This window comes from Syngnathoides biaculeatus, chromosome 14 (genome assembly GCF_019802595.1).
Source record: "Syngnathoides biaculeatus isolate LvHL_M chromosome 14, ASM1980259v1, whole genome shotgun sequence".
NCBI classification, from domain to species: domain Eukaryota; kingdom Metazoa; phylum Chordata; class Actinopteri; order Syngnathiformes; family Syngnathidae; genus Syngnathoides; species Syngnathoides biaculeatus.
The window spans coordinates 5,723,112-5,747,951 of record NC_084653.1 but is presented as its reverse complement, the minus strand read 5'-3'; the positions used below and the strand labels follow the sequence as shown (position 1 = coordinate 5,747,951).

General features: G+C 47.4%; 1 protein-coding gene across 5 annotated transcripts in view; it reads right to left on the bottom strand.

Moving 5' to 3' along the window:
- Positions 1–24,840, bottom strand: part of prkag3b (protein kinase, AMP-activated, gamma 3b non-catalytic subunit) — a 45,168-nt gene that overhangs the window by 9,806 nt on the left and 10,522 nt on the right. For 2 of the 5 annotated variants that reach the window (XR_009798261.1, XM_061842597.1), the window contains exons 2-6: positions 19,008–19,065; positions 10,623–10,774; positions 10,429–10,510; positions 226–284; positions 16–61 (exon numbers count right to left, since the gene is read on the bottom strand). Coding sequence is in view for 2 of the 5 variants with exons in the window: in XM_061842597.1 (XP_061698581.1) it covers positions 16–61; positions 226–284; positions 10,429–10,510; positions 10,623–10,774; positions 19,008–19,065 (397 nt within the window). In the remaining 3 variants the exon portion in view is untranslated. Of the gene's footprint in view, positions 1–15; positions 285–4,843; positions 7,594–10,428; positions 10,511–10,622; positions 10,775–17,031; positions 17,085–19,007; positions 19,068–24,840 lie in introns of those variants that run through there. The other 3 variants (XR_009798263.1, XR_009798262.1, XM_061842596.1) reach the window with 3 other exon arrangements.

Sequence of the window (24,840 nt, the reverse complement as noted above, 5' to 3'; positions counted from 1 at the left end):
GTCATATGTACATGCCTCTCCACGTCTCTATCTTGTGCTCCTCCAACTCATATATCTGAACCTGTAATCAACACAAATCCATCAACTGGCTTGTTCATTGGCTCACTACTTTGTAGAAGAACACACATGCTAAAGCAACCACAGATATGACAAATGTGAATACACCTGTGCATTTTGATACAATTAGAATTAATTGCATCAAATAATTACAATCTGTTGGCTCACCAGAGGAGACTTGTAATAACGATGGAGAATGTTGATGAAGTCTGTGATGGTCAGCATTCCTGCATTCAAACATAATTTCTAAAAGATTACAGTTCAACTGCAGAACACTTCTGGGCTATATGAGAGAGGTATCTGGTAATCTACATTCTTAGACTGAAAATGAGCCCCGACTTACTGCCGGTAAGAAGGGTTGAACTCTGACACCAATCGTAAAGGGACTGGACAGCCTGTATCTGGGGGTTTGGTATCCCATACTCCCAAAGGACCCTACACAGGACTCCCCGAGGGACACGGTCAAAAGAAATTTCCAAGTCCACAAAACACATGTACAGTAGACTGCTTGGGCAAATTTCCATTCACCCTCGAGAACCCTGCCAAGGGTGTAGAGCTGGTCCACTGTTCCCCACTGTTCCATAGCCAGGACGAAAACTACAATGATCCTCTTAAATCTGATATTCAACTTACTGATGGACCCTCCTCGCCAGCACCCCTGAATAGACCTTACCAGGTCGGATGAGGAGTGTGACATTCATTTGGTTGGAACACACCCGACGGTTCCCCTTCTTAAAAATGGGGCTCACCACCCCAGTAGGCAATTACAAAGGCTATGTTCCCGATGTCCATTCGATGCTGCAGGGGCGTGTTACCCAAGACAGCCCCACAATATCCAGAGCCCTTAGGAACTCTGGGCAAATCTTATTCACCGCTGGGGCCTTCCCACTGAGGACCATTTTAACAACCTTGGTGACCTTAACCCCAGAGATAGGAGAACCTGTTTCAGAGAACCCAGACTCTGCTTCCTCATTGGAAGGCATGTCGTGGAATTGAGGAGATTTATTCTCCTCACTGACTCACAATGTCCCAGGTTAAGGTCAGCAGTGCCCCATCATTACTATACACAGTGTTGATGGTGCACTGCTTCCCCCTTATTGAGACGCTGGATAATGGACCAGAAATTCCTCGAAGCCATCTGAAAGTCTTTCTCCATGGCCTCACTAAACTCCTCCCATGCTCAAGCTTTTGGTTCAGGGACCACCAAAGCTGCATTTCGCTTGGCCAACCAGTACCCCTCAGCTGTATCAGGGGTCCCACCGGCCAAAAATGCCCAATTCTTTAACTCGATAGCATCCCTCACCACGGGTGTGCACCAATGGGTTTGAGGATTGCAACCACGACAGGCATTGATCATCTTAGCCCTCAGCAACGGAGACGAAACATGGTCCACTTGGACTCAATGTCCCCTGCATCACCCGGAACATGAGCAAATTTCTTTCGGCGGTGGGAGTTGAAACTCTTTTTTACAGGGGATTCTGCCAGACGTTCCCAGCAGACCCTCACAATACGTTTGGGGTCTTCCACGTTTGACCGGCATCTTACCCAACAATCTGAGGAACTCACCGGCAGGTAATGATCAGTCAACAACTTTGCCTCTGTCTTCACCCAATTGTCCAAGATATGCGGTCCCAAGTCCAATGTCAGAACCACAAAGTCAATTATCGAACTGGGACCTAGGGTGTCCTGGTGCAAAGGCAGAGGGGGGTTACCCTTGACTCCACTGGGGTGACCCCTAGTATACAGGTGTCTGGACCCTACTGTACAGGTGCTGAGCCAGGGAGCAAAAAAGATACCCACACATGCCCGGCGTCTCTCACTGTGGGAAACTGTAGAGTGGACAAGAGTCAAACCCCTCTCAAGAGGACTGGCATCAGAGCCCAAGCTGTGTGTGGAGGCGAGCCGAACTATACACTGGTCCACCGTTACATTGCTTACATCCCTGCAATTAACGTACCTATATGCTAAAACATGTGCTGGCAATGTCGGTTACCAGGGAGTCAGTCCAAACAAGCAGCAAGATCAGTAACGGCAGGCTTACGGGGTAGGTCGGGAGACAGGCGTTGGTCGGTACACGGGAGGTAGACGTCAGGAGTACGGTAGTGCGGGAACGAGGCATGAGAGGCAACGATCTAGCAGAGTCTCTGTCGTCCCCCGGGTCCTATATGTACTGGGGCTAATCGGAGGTCATGAGGCGCAGGTGTGACCCTTCCGATTAGACGGCCACGCCCAGCCCTGGCTGGAATCCAGGATCATGACAGTACCCCCCCCTCAACGGCCGGCTCTGGACGGCCCAGGCGCATCAGGGTGAGCCGCGTGAAAGTCCCTGATGAGGGAGCGGTCCACGATGAAGCGGGAGGGGATCCAAGAGCGCTCCTCCGGGCCATATCCCTCCCAGTCAACCAGGTACTGGACCCCCCTCCCTCTGCGGCGAGAAGACAGCAACCGGCGCACGGTGTACACCAACCCACCGTCGACCATGCGGGGGGGCGGGGGGGACTTGAGCGGAGGAGCCAGCGACGACGTGCGATTCGGGCGAAGTCTGCTGACGTGGAACGTAGGGTGCACCCTCATCGACCTGGGCAGTTTCAACGAGACGGCGACCGGGTTAATAACCTTGGAAACAGGGAACGGGCCAACGAACCTGGGAGCAAGTTTGCGGGATTCCGTCCCCAGCGGGAGATCTTTGGTGGAGAGCCACACTCGCTGTCCCACTCTGAGCTCTGGTGCGGCCCTCCTCTTGCGGTCTGCTGCGGCCTTGTAGGCGCTGCTCATGCGCAGCAGTGTCCTCCGAGCTGCTTCCCAGGTCCGTTTGCAGCGTCGCACCACGGCCAGGGCCGACGGAACTGTGGTTTCTGTGACCAGTGGAGGAAACAGGGACGGAGGATACCCATGCACGACATGGAGTGGAGCCATACCTGTTGAAGCGGAGGGTAGGGAATTGTGGGCATACTCCACCCACTTGATGTGCTGGCTCCACGTGCTCTGGTCCCTGGATACCAGACATCGAAGACCGGTCTTTAATTCCTGGTTAATCCTCTCAGTCTGGCCATTAGACTCTGGGTGATGACCCGATGTCCGACTTGCTGAAGCGCCGATGAGGTTGCAGAACTCCTTCCAGAAACGGGCGCTGAATTGCGGACGCCTGTCCGAAACGATGTCCTGGGGTAGACCGTGGTAACGGACGACCTCGTCTAATACCAACTGAGCTGTCTGCTTGGCCGACGGGATCTTCGGGAGCGGCACGAAGTGGACCATCTTGGAGAAACGGTCCACTATGGACAACACCACTGTGTTCCCTTGTGAAGGCGGCAGGCCGGTAACGAAGTCCATCGCGATGTGTGACCACGGACGAAAGGGGATGGACAGGGGTTGCAACTCACCAACGGGCCGTAGGCGGGAAGTTTTATTGGCAGCACACACCGGGCAGGCATTGACGAACTCCCTTACATCCTTGCTGAGATTAGGCCACCAGAACCTTTGTTCGACCACTGACCGTGTCTTCGCCATACCCGGGTGGCAGACCGTCTTGTTGGTATGGGCCCAGTTGATGACGTCTCCCCGCAGAGATGGGATGACGAAAAGACGGCCCGACGGACAATCCGCGGGTGTCGGTGTCTCTTCCAGGGCCTCCTTCACCCGCGACTCGATCGACCAGGTGAACCCGGACACGAAGCACCCCGCTGGCAGGATAGTAGCGGCGTCTGAATCAGTGCGCCCTCCCTCGTGGATCCGCGAGAGTGCATCCGGCTTGCCGTTTTTGGAGCCTGGGCGGTAAAACACCTTAAAGTGGAAGCGGGTGAAAAATAGAGCCCACCTGGCCTGACGGGCGTTCAACCTCTTCGCGGACTTCAGGTATTCAAGGTTCTTATGGTCCGTGAAGACAACGAACGGTACTTGCGAGCCCTCCAGCCAGTGCCGCCACTCCTCCAACGCGCTCTTGACCGCCAGCAGTTCCTTATCTCCCACATCGTAGTTCCTCTCTGCCGGGGTCAACTTTCTAGACAGGAACGCGCACGGGTGAATCCTTCCATCCCTGGGACTCCTCTGTGACAAGACTGCTCCGATTCCTGAATTCGATGCATCCACCTCCACCACAAACTGGTTATCGGGATCCGGAATAATGAGAACGGGCGCAGTAGTGAAACTTGCCTTGAGCCTGCCGAAGGCCTCCTGGCAGGTCCCGGACCAGTCGAAGGTGGTATTTGGCGAAGTGAGCGAATACAGAGGAGCGGCCACGGAACTGAAGTTCCTTATGAATTTCCTATAGAAATTGGCAAATCCCAAGAACCTCTGCACGTCCCTCCTGTTGGTGGGGGTAGGCCACCGCAGCACCGCGTCGACCTTCCCGGGATCCATCCGTATCTCTCCCTCAGCCAGGACGAAGCCCAGGAAGGACACGGATGCCTGATGGAACTCACACTTATCCATATTCACGTATAATTGGTGCTGCTGCAGACGCCGGAGCACCTCTCGGACTTGTTGAATGTGAGAGGCTAGGTCTGCTGAAAAGATGAGAATGTCATCCAGGTAAACAAAGACAGATCTGTCCAGGAACTCCCGGAGCACGTCGTTAATGAAGTTCTGAAAGACGGCCGGAGCGTTTGTCAGTCCAAAGGGCATCACAAGATACTCATAGTGCCCTGTGGGGGTGTTGAACGCCGTCTTCCACTCATCCCCTTCCCGAATCCGCACCAGATGGTAAGCGCTGCGCAAGTCGAGCTTGGTGAAGATCCGGGCTCCCTGGAGGAGCTCGAATGCTGTAGAGATAAGCGGCAAAGGGTACCTGTTCTTGACTGTGATGTCGTTCAGTCCTCGGTAGTCGATGCAGGGTCGCAGCGTGGAGTCCTTCTTCTTGACAAAAAAAACCCCGCACCGGCTGGTGAAGATGAGGGACGAATGAGTCCGGCTGCCAGCGAGTCCTCGATGTAGTCCCTCATGGCTTGATGCTCTGGTCGCGTTAAAGAGAACAGTTTCCCTCTGGTAGGAAAGGTGCCTGGCAGGAGTTCAATCGCGCAGTCGTATGACCGATGTGGCGGTAGAGACTTTGCCTTAGATTCAGAGAAGACCTCCCGTAGGTCATGATAGCAGGAGGGCACTGCGGTCAGGTCCAGGGCAGTACCAGGTTCTGTTAGCCGAACCGGCGCGACTTGAATACCCCTGTCTCTCCGGACAGCAAAACAACGACTGAGACAGTCCTCACCCCAAGTCTTGATCTGACCCGTGGTCCAATCTATGTGCGGATTATGTTCTTTGAGCCACGGACTGCCCAAGATGATGTCGCTACTACGTGCGTCGAAGACATGAAAGCTAATTCGCTCCGAGTGAGCGTCCGGAAAGCTCATACGTAGCGTCTGAGTACGATGTGTAACCCGACAAAGGAACTTGCCGTTGGCGGCATAGGCGTGACGAAACCGTTGCGTGGGGAAGGTTGCCGCCCCCAGCTCCTCGACCACGCGGGGATTTATCAGGTTTGCTTCCAACCCAGAATCTATGAAAGCCGTCACAGAGCATGAACGGGAGTCCGTTCCCAAGGTGAGGTGAAGAAGGGACCCCCCTGACCCCGTCGCGGTGTACCGCACACTCACCGGAGTAGTGATCCTGATGTCAGAATGCCCTGGTCGAGTCGGGCAACGGGCGATCAAGTGTCCCAATCGCCTGCAGTAAAAACAGCGTCCCTCTCGTCGCTGACGTAAGCGCTCCTCCGCTGAGCTGCCAAGCCCCTCCACTTGCATGGCTTCTGGTGAAGCTGACAACACGGGTGGCTGGGAAGCGGAAACAACCGGACTGTGACTCTCCCTCTCCTCCTCCCTCAGGCCCTCCATCTGTCTCTGCACGGTGAGGCGCTGGTCCACCTTGAGGGCCAATGCGATGAGGGAGTTAAGCGAAGGCGGAAGATCCATGGCCACGAGGTGACCACGGATTTGTGGGGACAGTCCCTCGTAAAACGCGTCATGGAGGGCTTCCTCATTCCAGCGGCTCTCGGCAGCCCGAATACGGAACTCGATGGCGTAGTCGGACACGCGGCAACGCCCCTGGCGAATTGTCATGAGTGACGACGCCGCCTGGCGTTCCGGAGCCGCATACTGGAACACCTGGGTAAGCGCGCAGACGAAGCTCGCCCATGAGCGGCAGGTCTCCGAGTTACGGCTCCACTTGGCGGTGGCCCATGCCTCCGCCCTCCCTGTCATGTGGGAAATGACGAAGGGGATTCGGGAGCGGTCCGTGGGAAAAGCGGAAGCTTGCAGCTCAAAGTGGAGATCCCACTGCGCCAGGAAGGGCTTGACGTTACCGGAGTCGCCTGAGAACCGCTCTGGTCGAGAGAGCGGAGTGATGGTGGCACGGGGAGGCACAGGAGCGGCCGCGCTAGCTTGGGAGGCTAGCCACGGTTGTAGCTGGGTGCAGAGCTCCTGGATCTGGTGAGTCATACCCTGGAGAGCAGCCTCTTGCTCACCCAGGCGTTTGCCCTGCACTTGCAGCGCACGGCGAATGGCTTCAGAGTCGGCTGGGTCCATGTTCTTGGCTAGATCGTTCTGTCACGGACGAGACTCGGGGGTGGACCCAAATGCACGACTCAGGTGAGAGGTAAGCAGTGCGGAATAAGCCTTTATTCGTTCCAATGTCGGTTACCAGGGAGTCAGTCCAAACAAGCAGCAAGATCAGTAACGGCAGGCTTACGGGGTAGGTCGGGAGACAGGCGTTGGTCGGTACACGGGAGCTAGCCGTCAGGTGTACGGTAGTGCGGGAACGAGGCATGAGAGGCAACGATCTAGCAGAGTCTCTGTCGTCCCCTGGGTCCTATATGTACTGGGGCTAATCGGAGGTCATGAGGCGCAGGTGTGACCCTTCCGATTAGATGGCCACGCCCAGCCCTGGCTGGAATCCAGGATCATGACATTCGGGCTGTACCCGGCCAAGACTCTTTGGTGCATGCCTGGCACCAGGGTCCTCGCCTTTGAGTCCTACCTCCAGGCCTGGCTACAGAGGGGGCCCCAGTGACCCCGCATCCTGGCAAGGGAAACATCATCCAAGTTTTGTATTCGCCACAGGGGTTTATGGAGCCGTGCTCTTTCTGCTCCCTCATCTTGGACCTTTTTGCTGTGGGTGACCCTCCAGGGGCATGAAGAATACTTAGCTCCTAGTATCATTGGGACACACAAATCCCTCCACCACGAGAAGGTGACGACTCAAAGAGGTTTTTTCAAAGATAAAAATTTGCCTCCCATCAGTCCTACAACGCTACTTCATTCAATTCCTCTGTTTTGTCAGATGAGCTTTGACGTGCATGTCAGTATACTCCCTGAACCAAGAAATGACACAGTTACAGGCTCCACTTGTTTGGAACACAAAATACAACTTGGCAGATTTAAACATGTCCTCAGAACTGTGAGGCAAACCTGCTCACCAGTTTCCACCATGCTGCTCACAAACATACTGTATGTATTACAAATATTAAACAGTATATTAAGGCATAAACGTGACAATTTAGTGCCAGCAAAATAAACTTCAACAAGCTTGGTTTCTAAAAAAACTTAACTTGGTTCACCAAACCAAACCAGAAATTTTGATAAAAAGCCCAAAAATATTCTTACTTATTCTTCCTATGTGTGTGTGTGTTTCTTTCGGCTTGTCCCTTTCGGGGTCGCCACAGCGTGTCAGTTGTAACAAAAAAGAGTTGTCAGCAGCTTGGTAATAGACAATTGGACCCGTCTAATTCTGTAAACATTGGCACTTATTCCATAGTTTTAAAAGTAAAAACTATGTCTGCTTAAAAAAAAAAATCACCCCAAGTGGAATCAGCAGTATTTTAGGTTAGTTGTTTCTCAACCGAATTTTGGCAGGCCCACCATTAGGTCAGTTTGCGTGATCCTTCAGATGTCAGCAACAGAAAACAATTGCAGGATATCTGCAGTGATTGTTGTCTACACTGTAAGTCTGGGTGTTTTCTTGGACACTTGAAATAGTGACACTACATACATTTGGGTAGGCTTGTTTTGTCAAACTCCTTATTAAGTTAATTAAATATACGTGCAGATTCATTTCTGCTTTTCACAGGTTTTGTCAGCACATTGTTGCATTGACTGCCTCAGTGACCTTTGAAAAAGAGTTTGAGAAGATGACATAACACGGCATTTGTTTTTGAGATATCAAAAGGTTTTTTGTACAGTGGGAGTGATCTTTATCCACGACGGACTTTGAAAGCTCCTGTTGCCCCTGAAGAAATTATGGTAGATACAGTCCAATGCTCAAAAGATAACACTGTTGACAAGAACGGCCTGAAAAGTTTGTTGATGAGGACTTATCATGGCTTAGTAATGTCTGACAAGAAAATGAGTAGCAATTATCACTGCAAATTAAGTTGTGCGTGTTGATACAAAAACAGACAATAACGGCATTTTTAACCACCTAAAGCAGTGCTACATGCTCAATGCAAGACTTTATAACCCCCCCTCCCAAAAAAAATTGTTACTCGAAAGAAATGCTTTTAGTAAATGAATTGATTGAAAAAAAGGTATTCCAGTATATGATTTTAAGGGCGTGTGGAGTTTTAATGGCCCTTCCCAGCAGGCACAAGACGTGGATTCAACGTTGAATTAACGTTGTTTTAGGTCGCGACATCGAACAACCTAAATTCAACGTTAATTCCACAGTTTAATTTTTACATTGTCAAATAAAGTTTGTTTCGCCGTTGATTCCTTGTGGATGACGCAACTAACTCCTGTCTGAAAATATCCCCATGATGCACCTCACATGATGCTGCCATTCCTAGTTTTCAAATCGTCAGCAATCGTTCATTATGATTTACAATTTTTATCGTTATTAATTAGATCTAAACTATCAGTCCGTCCATCCAGGCTATGAGCTCCAACAGTGACCGCAAGTTTCAGTTCACGTCAGCCGTACATTCTCCGCCCGAACTGTAGTGGGAACTTCCACGGGGTTAGGAGGTAACAAGGACACCGGGTCGATGGATTAAGTTGACGTTCTGTGTGTGTGAGATAGGTTTGCATGTTCCGCTTCCCAGCAGGTGGCGGTGGGTTGTTTGCTTATGTAGTTGATTGAAGGAGAAGAAGAAGTCAGAGCCCACCAAAACATAGGCTGTACGTTGTCGTTTAAGGACCAGCGAGTGGTTCCAGGCAGAGGTAATACACAGGTAGGCAGTCCAACAAATGCAAAGGCACAAAAACGTGGCAAAAGGTAAGGTCCAAAAACATGAAAACGAGGTCGGTTAACTCCTAGGTAAAAACAAGACTTGACTTATACTCGGCTATCGTGGCATAGAACGCTGGCCTTGACAACGAGCCAAATACACAACAAGAAGCTTGTACACTCACATTGACTAATGCAGTCCCAAACAACAACCTGGAAACTAACAATACAACAAACAAGGCTTAAATACGTTGCATAATTAGTGACAATGAGGCTCAGACGAGTAGCTGCTGTACAGGGCAGTGGCCTAGCCACGCCCCTGACACCTTAGGAATATCCCTTTTTTCCCTACTGGCAAAATTGATACATCCCTCCCCTTGTCATGGTGTGACGTCAATGGCAGAAGTGGAGACCAAATTCACTGCTGAAGAATTACTGAATAACAGTCACATTTTAAACATTGGTGCTGCTGGGTTGATGGTTGACTTATCGCTTTTGATGATTAAAAAAGGTGCAATTCCAGGGCTATTAGTCAACAACACAGGTTAACAGTGGATGTTACTCAAAACAAATATCTGTGTCAACACAAAACAACAGTTTGCCACAATGAAAACTTCCACGATGGCATGAGATATTGAAATGACCTGCTTAGTAGTTTTTGTCCCTTTCTGCAGGGTGGCCAATCATACCAAAACAAAACAAGGATGGGAACGACAGTATGGAACAATAGCAGCCAACTCCAAACAAACAGTTTGGGTTGTGTAAAAGAGATGAAAACCGGTAAGTGTGGGATGCAAAAAGCACAAGGAGCAGTCTGTATTATATTTATGCATTTAACTGTCATATGTATATCTGTTATACAATCACTTTTAAATCGCAAATGTAGTTTGTAAAGTGGTTGTAGAGTGATCAAGAAAATGTTTAAGATCTTTGTCCTCTGATCTTGAAATGCTCACACCAATGAGCAATCGCTCTCCCTGCATCATCAGGGCGATGGAAATTTTGATGATTGGGTGGTGGCAGTTTGATTTATGTTTGCTGACTTAGTATGATTGGAAATGTCTGCCAGTTTCACTTTCTTGGGGGGTGGGGGGTAGTGCATGTGTGTGTCCTTTCTGAAAGCTGAGAAGAGCTGATGTGACAAGTCAGCAGTGAGTGGTGTGCACTTAGAAGCAGATAAGAGAAACAAAGATTGAAATGTGTTATAAAATCACTACTCACCTACAAAACATTTGAGTTTATTGTCCCACAGTGGTGCTGCTCGTACGCCGTTAGCCACTAGGGCAAAGAAAGCCTTCTTCACCTTCATACGAAATGACAAAACACATCTGGCTAGTTCATGTTTTTCTTAGCTATTTATTTTATTTCAGTTAATTAAAGTAACGAAGCACTAAAGTAAACTGCTCTTTCACTACCTGCAGTGCAGTGTCAAAGATGACTAGCTTGGAGCTGGTAGGCATGGCATCATAGCAGCTGTGGTTCTTCATGAAGTTCATGTAAATGAAGGCATCCCGCTCTGGGCCTACAAGGGACCCCACACCATCCATCCATGTAGGTGAACAACTGCCTGTCAAATGGCACAAAAGGTTCTATGGACTATTTCATAATGCTTGTCAACAACAGGTACTAGGATAACTCTGGGTGGCAGAAAAGTGACTGACTACCACAAACCGGAACTGTAACGACGACAACAACTTGTTTAGGTTTGCGCTGCGACCCAAATGGTTTAATTTTTTTTCATTTCTATAGAACAAAACAGAACAGAACAGACTAAAACAAAACAAAAAATGAACAAAATAAACATTCAGATTCTGTGGGTGAGGCCAATAAAGTGGGTAGAAGTCATAAATTGTTGTCCAAGGAAGATTGCAAGACCATTTTGTAGAAGTAATAACTGGCCAATAATGTAATAAAGGTCCTTAATCTATGACATAACTTTAGGCCAGGAGTGCAACATTTTATTAAATTACTTTCAGATTATCACATTATTGGATAGGTAAAATAAATAAATAAATGCTGTGAGAATGTAAGAATTTAGCCCATCATAATGTAATCATAATTTACTTTATTTTTTTTGTGGGGGGAGCTGTTACATTTTAAAAAAGGCTGTAAACTACCCTTATGAACAATGATTATGTTACTGACTTGTTAAGGACAAACACATAGGAATAACAGCGCCTAATGTAATAACTGTCATAGTTCTGCCGGTCTGTGCAGCTCCCCCGACACATCTGCACTCATCCGGAGGCCTCATCCTCTCATCTTCAGTAATTACCTGGAGTACTTATAGGACCCAGTGGACGGTCTGGCTTTGCCAGATCGTTGCCATCCATGTCTTGTTTCAGCACTTCCTTGCATCTGATCCAGAATCCCAGCGTATCGACCTCTGCCTGTCCTCCGACCAACCCCGTAAGATTAATGTTCTTGATACTGCTGCTCTCACGAATTGACCTCCCGGCTAATGACCTTAGAACTAATAAAGACCTTCTTTTAACTGCCTCCCTGCCTACCGAGTCGTGCATTTGGGTCCACACAAGAGTTCTAGCTACTACAGAATAATCTAGCCACGAAAAGAACTCAGCCGACTCAGCAGCTATCCACCGCTCTCTACAGACCCAGGGCAGATGCCTGGCCGAGCAGGAGACTGCTCTTCAACTTACCAAAGAAAAGACTTCTCGAGATCTGTGCCCGATTAGTGGCATGGCTAGCATCTCAGGCTAGCGCCACTAACGCTACTTCAACGGCGCCTGCCACCTTTTCTTCCCCAGTCCAGGCTGCTCCTGCCAGCCCACCAGTCACAGAGTTTCAGTGGTTCGGGAACACGCCTCTCTCCCAGCCCGAATGCTTCTCTGGAGACACTGGGAGTGTCAAGCCGTTCCTCGGTCAGTGTGACCTCCACTTCAAGCTGCAGGCTTCCACCTTTCCGACGGACCGCGCACGGATTGCCTACGTCATATCCCACCTGACGGGGAGAGCAGAGGCGTGGGCTACAGCAGAGTGGATTCGTAACTCCGAAACGTGCCACTCCTGGACCTCCTTCGTATGTGCCATGATGCAAGGCTTACAGTATGCCTCACCGGAACGCGAGGCAACGGCTACGTTGATCACACTTCGACAGGGGCAGCGTCATGTGGCAGATTATGCAATCGAGTTTCGCATCAGAGCAGCTGAGATTTGATGGAACGAAGAGGCACTTCTCGATGTCACGTCCCATCGGAACGAGAGGTAGGACCCAAATGCAGGAACTCGGAAGACGCAAGGTAGTTCAAGAAGAGACTCGTTTATTGTATGCAGAGGTCGGGGATCGAGCAGGCAGTCCGGTGCGGCAGCGGTAGTTGTGACGTCGGGGAAAGAGAACAGATGAGCGGAAAGGCAGGAGTCGGTACACGGGGAAACAATCAACGCAGGCAGAAAGATCAAGGAGTCGGGCTTGCAAGGTTGGTCGGAGAACGGACGAAGGTCGGTACACACAGGATCAATCAGGAGTACGAGAGTGCTGGAACGGGACATAAAGCTCAACGAACTGGCGGAGGACCAGTCGTCACCGGGTCCTATCTATACAGGGGATGATCAGCCCGCATGAGGAGCAGGTGTGCGCCTCCCAATCAGCGCAGCCGCGCGGGCACCCGCACAGCTCATGCTGAAGCGGCAGGATCATGACACTCGATGCTTTTTTCCAAGGACTTTTACCACAAATCCGCAGTCCACTCATTGTGGTGGAATTGCCTACCTTCCTGGATTTGCTCATCGCCCTATCTCTCAGGATCGAGCACAGGTTAGCGATCCAGGCACAAGTGGACTCGGTACTAGACCAGTGATTCCCAAACAGTGTGGCAGGGTACATTAGTGTGCCGTGACCGCTCTTCAGGTGTGCCGTGGGAAGTTATCCAATTTTATGTAATTCCTAAAAAAATATTTATTTCAAGAAATAATGTCTATTTATTCATCTATTTATGCCAGTGAGGCAAAATGACAGACAGAACAAAAAACATCCTCTTCTATTATATGGCAGGAAGTACATACAGTAATTTATTGATCCATTTTTGGTGACATTTACTTTTGTTGGTGTGCCTTGGGATTTTTCAATTGTAGAATACGTGCCTTGGCTCTACAAAGGTTGGAAATCACTGTATTAGAGTGAGAGCAGGGTGCTTCCGCACCACCGGTCCCTCTTCCGTCGACGCCCATAACCGTGACAGAGCCTATGCAACAGAGGAATGACTGCGACACCGGCAAGAGGGCTGATATTTTACTGTGGACGGCTGGGCCACCTAATAGCCCACTGTCCGGTCAGGCCCAAGCGTCCCGCCCTTAAGATTATGACTAAGGTGAGTCTGAATCACACTGCGGCGGTTTTGAATCGAGCACTGCTTCAAGTCACCTTGAGCACAGGGGGTCGTACCTGTTCAGCTACAGCCTTTATTGACTCGGGACCAGACACCAATCTGATTAATCCATGGGTAGTTGAGTCTTTGAGTGCAGAGGTTTTCAAGATGCAACGGTTCTGTAACGCGTACGCGACCAATGGCAAATTCTTATGCCAAGTAACACACCGTACGCAATCACTGAGGATGACATTTCCAGATGCACACACAGAGCAGATAAGCTTCCACGTATTGAACTCCCAGAATAGTGATGTCTTCCTGGGCCGCCCCTGGCTAAAGAAACACAACCCGCACATCGACTGGACCACCAGTCAAATCAGGGCATGGGGTGCTGAATGCAGCAAGATGTGTCTCGGGGGTTTAAAAGAGAGGAACCTTCAGATCGCCCCAGTAGACTTACGGGAGCCGAAGTTTGTGCCAGAACTATCAGCAGTTCGATCTTGCTAATCTGCTACGGGAGACACTTAACAAGAATGTGTTCGTCTACCTCGACGACATTTTGATCTTTTCTTCAGACGAAGCTTCCCACATCGAGATGTCAGGGAGGTGCTGCAGCAGCTACTACGACACAACCTATATGTCAAGATGGAGAAGTGTGAGTTTCACCGGCCTTCTGTCATGTTCCTTGGCTTCATTTTGGTCAAGGGAGAGATTTGCATGGATCCCAGGAGGATCGACTCTGTTCTCCAGTGGCCCACGCCCACCCATCGCAGGGAGGTTCAAAGGTTCATTGGATTCGCTAATTTCTACCGCATCAGGAACTTTAGCTCCATAGCCGCCCCCTTGCATGCCCTCACTTCAACCCGCAATTCATTCGAGTGGGATGAGACCTGCCAGGAGGCCTTCAACAGACTTAGGTCAAGGTTCATCACAGCTCCAGTGCTCATCATGCCAGATCCAGGGAGTCAGTTTGTGGTGGAAGTGGATGCATCAGACTCGGGAATAGGAGCAGTAGTCTTCCAGAGGTGTGCGAGGGATGGGAGACTTCACCCGTGTGCCTTCCTATCAAAGAGACTGACTTCGGCAGAATGAAACTATGATGTGGGGGATCGTGAATTATTGGCAGTCGAGACAGCGCTGGAAGAGTGGAGGGACTGGCTGGAGGGATCGCAAGTGCTGTTTCTGGTGCTTACCGATCACAAGAACTTGGAGTACCTGAGGACTGCCAAGACATTGAATGCTTGTCAGGCTAGTTGGGCACTCTTCTTTACTTGCTTCTGTTTCACTCGGTCCTTTTGTCCAGGTTCGAAGAACAGCAAACCGGACGCGCTATCCCAGATCCATGAAGGGACGCGAACGGAAGCTGTGAGTGTTCCCATACTTCCAGAGGCCTGCTTCGTGTCCGGGTTCACTTGGGAGATTAAGACACGGGTAAAGGAGGCCCTAAGGGACTCTTCCGGCCCAGCCGAATGCCCTTCCGGTCATCTGTTCGTGGTACCCTCGCTATGGGGAGACGTCATCGATTGGGCCCACACGAACAAGACTGTTTGCCATCCCGGCATGGCAAAGACCCCTCAGTAATCGAACAATGGGTTCCTGGATCCCGTCCCGTTTTATTGTGGACCCCGGTCTTATCAGAGACTCATCCCATCCTGGGGCTTCTGGGCCGTCTGGAGCCAGCAGTTAAGGGGGCGGGTGGGGGGGGTTTACTATCATGGTCGTGCCGGTCCTAAACCTGGCTGTGAAGGTCCCCCGACACATCTGCAGTCATCAGGAGGCACACACCTGCGCCTCATACCCAGTAATTACTTGCAGTATTTATAGGACCTAGTGGACAGTCTGGCTATGCCAGATCGTTGCCATCCATGCATCATTCCAGCACGTCCTTGCTTTTGTTCCCGAATCCCGGTGTATCGACCTCTGCCTGTCTTCCGACCAACCCCGTAAGCTTAAAGGGCCACTGTCATGAAATGCATGATTCTTAGTATGTTATTAATGAAAAAATGTCAGTCAACATGGACCCATGCGTTTTTTCACCACAAAACATGATTTTGACGTATACAGCTTTTTGTAACTCCCGCCATGAAAATCCTTTTGAGGGATTTATTTTCAAGAAGAAGCAGGAAGTGACGTACATGGCGGGACCGCCCTAAAGGGGACTCGTTTGTTTCTATTAGTTTTACCTCCTGGAAGGCAGTTCGTTGTTCGTTCATGTTAGCCAAAATGCCGGCCCGTTGCATTTCTGGACATTCCTTGATCACTCGGGAGGATGAATTTACCCTTCATAAGTTTGCAAGAGACCCAGTTCGTCATGAAAAATAGATTGCACGAGTGCAGAGGACGAGAGCTTTATGGGTTCCAAATGACAGGTAGGTGTGTATACAGCTACTAAAAAATGTACACAAAGGTGTGTATACTGTCATGGTCCGGCCGGTCCAGCCCTGGCGGTTTGGTTCCCCGCACAGCTGCTCTGATTAGGATGCGCACACCTGCGCCTCATTGGCAGTGATTACCCCGGTGTATAAAAAGAACCCAGTGGACGGTCTGGCTTGGCCAGATTGCTGCAACTTATGCCCCGTTCCTGCACTCCCGTACTCTTGATCGTCAACCCTGGTGTACCGACCTCCGCCTGTCCTCCAACCAACCCCGTAAGCTTGACATCTTTGATACTCCTGCCTTCTCTGATCGATCTTCCGTGTACCAACCCCTGCCTGCCTGTGGACCTGCTCTCTATGCCCGACGTCCTGATTACCGCTGCCCCACTTGACTGTCTGCTTGATCCCTGACTTTGGACCAAATAAACACTTTTCGCGAACTACCTTTGCGTCTCGGGAGTCCTGCATTTGGGTCCTCCCTCCGTACTGATGGGTCGTGATACATACGGTTACTAAAAAAAAATAATAGTTTGAGGCGTACCACGTAATCGCTCTCATAACGTGACAAAGGAGCCGCATACGTATGACAAACGTGCTAAATGTGTCAATGTGTGCGTCGGACGGCAGTGAAGGCTGCGCGCCAAAAATGAGCCACACCGGCTGAGGCGCTGCGTCCACCGGTCAGCAAAGGCTGCGCGTCGGGCTCGCGGACGGCAGTGGCTCTGAAGATCGCTGCCAACAATGCCTCACTTAGCCGCGTGCGACAACAACGCAGTAAATCACCCTGGCTCGATGGTGTTGTTCATCACGTACTGCTGCTATGAACAATGCCGGTTGTGTGATGTTCTCCTTTTCGAAAAGAGCTTTTGTGTCAAAAGGGTTGTGTTCGTCTCCCATAGTAGGGTGCACCGCGCGTTTTCATTGCCGAATGTCTGGGTGACGTCACAGACGGGATGCAGCCAATATGGCAACCACTTGGATGTTGTAGAATGACACTTCTGCAACTTTGCGCATGGATGATATGCTCTCCACTCATATTTATTTTTTCATATAGACATTGAAGTGAATAATGTATTTTTCATAACAATATCTATTTTAGAATGTTTATAGGGATGATACTTGACCTTTAACGTCCTTGAAACTGCTGCTCTCTCCGATTGACCTCCCGGCTTACGACCTTGGAAACGAATAAAGACCTTCTTTTAACTGCCTACCTATGTACCGAGTCATGCATTTGGGTCCACACTAGAGTTCTGGCTATGACAATAACTACGGAAGCCAAACCCAAAAGAAAAAGGGCCACTATCACATTATAACATGATATGCTCTACGTTATAACATAGATTCGTTCACCAAATTATCAAGAAGTATTTATAATGCCAAATTGACTCATTTGAGAACAATAGGTATTAAAAAAAAAAACAGACATCAGAGAGGTTTATGGAGGTAAGCGTGTGGCAGCGTTACGCTTCCGTGTACAGATTGAGGCTAAAAAAAATTTCAGTAATAGTTAATGAATGCTAGTTTGAGTAAAATCAGGGGTAATTTATTTAAATATTGGTATTTGTATTAAAAAAATCCAAGTGGGTCCATCACTATGAGGGATTTATTCCTGATTGAGAACAGATCCAGCAACGAAGTATTTGTATGCATCCAGACTTTTATATGCTTTCAAACTCTTCTGTGCACATCTCAGACAATTGACTCACCAGATCCATGTATCGATCCAGTTGTCCAAGACAAGCGAACGCGAATTGACAATCCAATTTCTTATTGATGAAAACATCGACTTCGGCATTAAATATGGATCATCTATGCAAATTGTCTTGAATTTTTCAACGTACCTTCGTTTATTATCACCTTCTAAATGTTGAACAATATCGGACAAAACTCTGGATGTCGTGTTATAAGACATGTTTTCGTTTTGTCTCAACGGAATCAACTTGCAACAATGCTTTGTCAGAGCGGCAATATAGCGATGTGATTTGATGTCGTAGGTGCATGAGCGCTATACAAGCATTGTTCTGGTTCAATATAAATTGATGTCGAAAGAATGAAAATAAATCAACGATTGTCACACTGTCTCCAAACCTATTAACAGCTTGCCTCGAAGAAATGTTTTAAAAAGCCCATTTAGGAAAAGAAGGATTAAAAATGAACAGTGCTTATTTGAGCCATCTTCGTATTACTAACGACCTCATTTTATTCTCCTACAATGCTGAACAACTACAGCATCGTATTCAGGTATGTATGGGTTGCTTTGGTTGTTTCCAACATCTGGTGAAATGTTCAAGTTACATTAAAGAGAAAAATGATGACGTGTGAAGTACTGATCTGTCTGTCAATATTTTTCCACTGCCAGACTTGATAAATAACACTTTAATAGCTAATCATTTTAACTCATTCAATATGGTGTCAATATTTTGCACTGTCAGTTGTTTATTAGCACTGTGACAGCGTCAGTCATGTAATTAAAAAAAAATCAAAAGTACTGATTCAACTGTGAAAGTGTTTGCCATAAAAACTCTGGGTGAATATTGATTTTAACTCTAAGGATGTTAAATTCGTGTTCAAATTTGCTGTCCATTTTACAGTCGCCATGCGATTGGCTTGCGACCAGTTCCTCTTCCCCTGCTGGGATTTGCTCCAGGACACCCGTGACCCGAATGAGAATAAGCGGGATTGAAAATTGGTGAATTTTACTATTGAAAGAAGCCATTTTTAACAGAGATAAAGACTTCTGATAAACTGTCCCCCGAATGATTATGTTCAGTATGTCTGATTTTCCTCATCTATTTTTTAATCAATATACCTGTTGATGGTGTAAATTGTGGCTTTCATCGTGCTTTTAAGCAATACTTCCCATGAATCTTTATGACTGACACTTCAAACATTGAAGGTACGGCAGGAAAGAAAGCTTAAATCATCCTCCAAGTCATTTACCCTCTTTTCTTAATGGATCTGCACTTGCCAAATGACAAAGAAGGTTGTTACCATCAAAGAAAATATTTTGCCACTCAATAGTAATTGTGATGTCATTGCTAAAAGGCAAATTGCTTAATCATTCTTAGGACACTTGGGTAGTCAAAATCTTCATTACCTGTGTTGGCCATTACAACATCAGCCACCTCATCCTCGTCCATCTCAAATAACGGCACCTAAAGAATCACGGTAGACAAATCATTAGGTACAATTGCACACTCTAATGAGACCAAATATCAATCAAATCAAAAGCCTTTAATGTCATTATATGCTGTGCATACAACGAAATGATGAGTGCTTCTCTGCAAGGTGCAATAAAACAATAAAAAAATTGAAGAACATCTTGGGTAAAAACAATAGATAAAACATCAAGGCGCAGTTTTGCTAAAATAAATAAATAAATGAAATGCACAAAAGTGGCGTTGCATAATATTCCATTACACTCATGTTATTTCAGTGGTTTGAGTTCAAGTTGATGGCTCTGGGCAAAAAGCTGTCCTTGGATCTAGTTGTCCGTGTTTTGAGGGACCTGTACCACCTGCCAAAGTGCGAAAGGTTAAACAGGTGATGACCAGGATGTGAAGAGTCCTTAACAATATGTAGCGCCTCTCTGTGATAAAATACTTCGACGAGGTAGCCACCTGAGTTCTTTTCTTACTCCAAAGTACAAAACTAATAAATTAACCCAACGTTAACTACTCTAAATGTCTATTACAATTTTACTCTTGACTTGTGCATTTAATTCTCTATCAAAAGTCTCTGAAATAATATTTCCCCTTATGAGTTAATATTATCCTAATTTAAATAATAGAGCTACCAAATAAACTCACCACTATTTTAACTGTCTTGCAGATAGTCAAATAATAAACCTGGTTATGTAACAAAAAGTTTTAACATTTAATAACAAAATAAAGGATGGAAAAATCAAACATGTATACACAACACTCAAGTAAAGTCAATTTAACAGGTATACAATTCATACATGTTAAGGGCCCAAACAAATTTGAAGATAGCCGGCAAGCAAACAAAATTCAAACCCCAATGTCACTGCCGTGCTTCCCAAGGCAGGAGTGAAGAAAGTTGAAGGTGGTTTTTCGTCTGTCCGGCGTCCTCACGGTCCTCGTCCCTTTTTCTTCCTTGAAGTCCAAACACAGCCTCGCTAGCCGCTTTAGCTCGAAGCTAGCGCCCTTGTCCTCTCCTTTGTGGTCCAACACACACTTGCTAGCTAGCATTAGCTGGTTGCTCGCGCCCAAGCCAAGTCCCATGCATGCACTAAACCCCCGGGGGTAGCGGCTAATTCCACCACGTTACGGCGTGATTTGAGTAGGCTAATCAAACGACACGCTATTCCAGTTGAACTTTCAACAGTCTTTGTCGAATATGTTGATCAACATTTGATAAATGTCCACTGTTCACTTTCTTTGTCCTTTCGTTGCCCTCCAACAACCACTCGTACCTTGCACTCTGTTTAGCCTTTATTCTCTCTCTCTTTTTCCCACGTCTCCTCAACACGGTACTTCCTGTCCTTCTTAAACAATGGTTACGACAATAAAATGTCAAACAAAAGTATTTCTTTTTCACAAATGAATCAAACACACTTAAATACAAATCCCTCCAAAAGAAAATACAGTCAGCACACATAGTTTAACAGATATTCCAACACATTGCATAAAGAAAACCTATAACCTAATTGCTACTCTATTATACTGAAATTTTACCTGTACCAACTTTTAACCGGGTTACACCCTCCCCCCTTTTAAACGGTCTGCGTCCTCACCAGACACTAACATAAGGGTTCTGAGGCATAAGTCTAGGGTTTTAAGGTTTTCTTATTTCACTGATAATACCCCTATGCACTATAATTAAAGGCCTGTCACTAGACCTACCAGGCTCGTCATAAGTGAGTTTAACAATAGGCTTAATGGGTCGTTTAGATCTAGGCTCAGCTCTGGTGTTCATACTGTCTTCCCAGCCATCAGAACTGTGGGTTAGGTAGGGTAAAGAACCCTAACCCTAACCCTATTTGGTGCTTCGGGCCAGTGTCCATGCGTTAAGGCCCTGACAGCTGGTCCGATTGCTTCGTCATTCACTTGAGCTCTTCCAATACTCTGCTAGGACATCCGTTCGAGTGACTTGAACTCAACATGCGTGGGGTGCACATACAGGTCTGGAATGCACTGTGAGTAAGCACCTAATCGAGTGACATATACCTTGCATCAACATGCAGGATGCATGGCTTTTGTTGATTGGCAAAAACAAACAGAGGCGCATGAGTCAGGCAATATTTGATCTCGTGGAATGCATTGATGCAGGACTTGTCCCATCTTTCTCCATATGGCTCCGACTCTTTCAGATAGACTTTGTTGGCATCTCGGCTTTGATTCTTCTTCTTCGAAGTGGGAGTATAGCCCTTGGTATGGTCTGTCAATGCCCTTACTATTGCTGAATAGTTCTGGATGAACCTTCTGTAATAACCACAAAAACCTAAAAATGACTTCAGCGTTTTCAAATTTGTGGGCATTGGCTAGGTGTTGACAGCTTCTATTTTGCCTGGGTCTGGGGTGACACCATCTGCTGATACTATGTGCCCCCGGTACCTTACTCTCGGGAGACCGTTCTGACATTTGTCTATCGAAAGTTTGAGTCCAACCTCTCCAAGACGATCTAGAACTTTGAGCAGCCTTTCTTCGTGTTCTTTAAGGGTTTTCCCGAACACAATGAGGTCGTCAAGGTACACTAGCACTTGCAGAAGGTTGATGTCTCCAACAGCCTTTTTGATTAATCTCTGAAAGGTGGCTGGAGCACCTGTAATGGCTTGTGGCATCCTTTCAAATTGGAAGAATCCCAAGGGGCAAATAAATGCTGTTTTCTCCTTGTCCTCTTCGTGCATAGCAATCTGATAGTAACCTGAACGTAGATCAAGCACAGAGAACCACTCACTCCCACTCAAAGCATTCAGAGCATCGTCAATGCACGGGGTTGTATACTGATCAGGTATTGTTCGGCAGTCTATGCACATCCTCACAGCCCCATTCTTCTTTCTGACAATGAATATGTGGGAAGCATATGGGCTACGTGACTCTTTGATTATGCCTGCTTGTAGCAGTTCTTGTAGATGCTTTCTTACATCTTCAATGTCTGCAGGAGGCAACCGACGTGACCGTTGCCTGAAAGGCCTAACATCTGACAGACGAGTCCTGTGCTCCAACCCCTTTGCCAATCCCACATCCCACACATTCAAGGAGAAGACATGAGACTTTTCGGCTAGTTTCTGTTGTAATCGGTTCTTCCACTGTGCAGATATTGGGGAATTGCCAAAGTTGATCATATTGTCATCAAAGGCAGAGGAAGTCGTCTCTCTGGGTGGGATGGTATCAACTGAATCGACATGAAAGATGCTTCCAATCATTGTTTTCAACGGCAGGGAAAACTCCCTAGCTGATTCATTTTTGACCAGTACTCAGAAACTGTTGATTTCCAATGCCCCACTGGGCACAACCATTGGATGAACAAACACATCAATTGGTAAGGTGACTGCTGTTGAGGACTCCTTCATCAAAATTTCTTACTCAACTGGATGTTTTAAATCTACTTTGCACACTACCCGTGTGGCAGCCTCTACTAAGAGCAAAGGACCTGGTCCCATTCATCGGACATAACCAGCTTCTTCCTCAACTGGGGAATCAATATTTTCAGCCCTAATCTGATCTTCTTTCCCATTAACTCTCAGCCCAAGTGCATTCCTGACCTCCGCTTTGTCCCCAAACTGGTTCAACAACCGTCGGACATGGCTAGCATTTGTGCCAACAATAATGGAAGTCTTATCGTCTAGTCTGGGAGTGGGACATATGAGAGCTAAGACAGTGACAGTTTTACTATCTCCCAGCACCTCTGCAGGATATTCAAGGTCAACCAACACATACCCACGGTAAGGGTAAATAACCTCTGGTTCACTTAATCCCCAGATGGATAGACCAGATACGTGATGAATTGGAATATCAGATAAATACTCTTTGTACCAGGGCTCAAACATTATTGTCACTTGCAACCCACATTAAGGCCGTACATGGTTGCCCATTTACTTTTAAGGGCACCAGACTTGGCGGTCCAACCAGCTCATCAGGAATGCCTGTCGTCTCGGGCACATCAACAGCACTCCTTTTGACTGAGCAGTTAACTTCACTTGATGAGGCATCCCCTGATGGTTGATTGCTCTTTGTCTGCTCCAGGGTTTGAATCAGTCTATTGATCACTTTAGACTGGTTCTCGCCATTTGGACACTTTGTAGCAAAATGACCAGCCTCTCCATATCTGTAACAAATGGACTTGTTTGAGTCTTATCTGGGTTTTTGAGGGTAGCTTTTGACTGACTTTGACATCTTAACGGATGACACCGCAGCTTGCGGTTCCGCTACCTTATGGGCCAATTTCTGTTGCATGTGTTTTAACTCTTTCCTCAAAGGAGCTATTTGTGGCTCAGAACTGTGTCATGCGATTCTGCACTCGGGGGAATTTTCACAGTACTGTGTGGAACATCTGTCGTGGGGGTAGACACCACAGCAGCTACCAAGGACTTCAATTCCTTTATTTCAGACTTTAACTGTTGAATTTCTGAATGATTTGCATCCATTCCCTGTTATAGATATGCACTTTGTACAACTGCACCTATCTTTCATCTTGAGGATTCATATTCTTCCTCAGCGCGTATCTCCTTTAACAGCTGGAGGAACGTAGTTGGGTTTTCTTTGCGCTCTCTAAGACGAAGATTAATTAGCATCACGTCAGAACCAATAGCGCCACGCAACAGCTGCTCTAACCTTACTTTGTCAGCACACGTGACAGGAATACCACCTCTCTGAACCACCTTATTCAACGACTGTTCAAGACGCCTGAGGAAGTCAGAGAGCTTCTCCGCTGTTTGTTGCTGTAACAAACTAAAGGCAAAATATAACTCCTCTCCTGATCCAGCTGTCCCAAAAACATGCTCAAGTGCTTCTAAGCAGTCTTCTAGACTGACAGAAGGATTGTTGGATCGGGCTGCTTCGACAATATCAAGTGCTGGTCCTCTCAAACTCTCCATTAATCTACGCCTTTTCTCTTTTGGAGAGCCTTCAAACTCTTCCACCATGAGCCGTGCTTGACCTAATCAGTGTTCAAATGGTTCCTCTCCAGGTGGAGTGGGCAGCAATGCAGAAAAACTTTGTAATCTGCGGTAGCTTCCATAATCACTAAAAGGTTTGGTCTTGCTGAGTAATTCACTAACTACTAGTAGTAGGGCTGCTGTAGATTTGGTCACATCCTCTGCTGACGAAGATGATGTAGGTGTCTCATTTCTGTATGTGCAGTTTGCTTGCTGTTATCTGGATAACTTCTGACTTGCTGCATTGGTCTCTAGGCCTTTAACTACTGTGACAACAGACCATGGTCCACCACCATCAATGGGGTACACATCAAAGGGAACCATTTCTCTCTTCATAGCTTCTTTACATTCACACAAAACCAGGTACCGGTTCTGCTGCAGGCTGGAGGTTTGCCCTCTGACACACACACGTCCAAGACTCTTCACTGTTTCCATTGTCTCTTGGATGGCATCAGTATTTACTTCTTCATGCATGACCACCAAGAGAGCATGAGCCAGATCTAATGACTCCTGTTAGCTCCACCCACTTAATTGTTTTACCAACTCAGTAAGTCAACTCAGTTTATCCATTTTAGAACGAAAGCTATCAAAATTTACCAGCACAAATTTAACAAAATAAATGCACAAATAAATTTCCCTAGAATCCCAGCGGTGCCTCCAATTTATGTAGCGCCTCTCTAGCATGAAATACTTCAACGAGGTAGCCACCTGAGTTCTTTTCTTACTCCAAAGTATGAAACTAATAAATTAACTCAATGTTACTCTCAATGTCTATTACAAGTTTACTCTTTACTTTTGCATTTAATTCTCT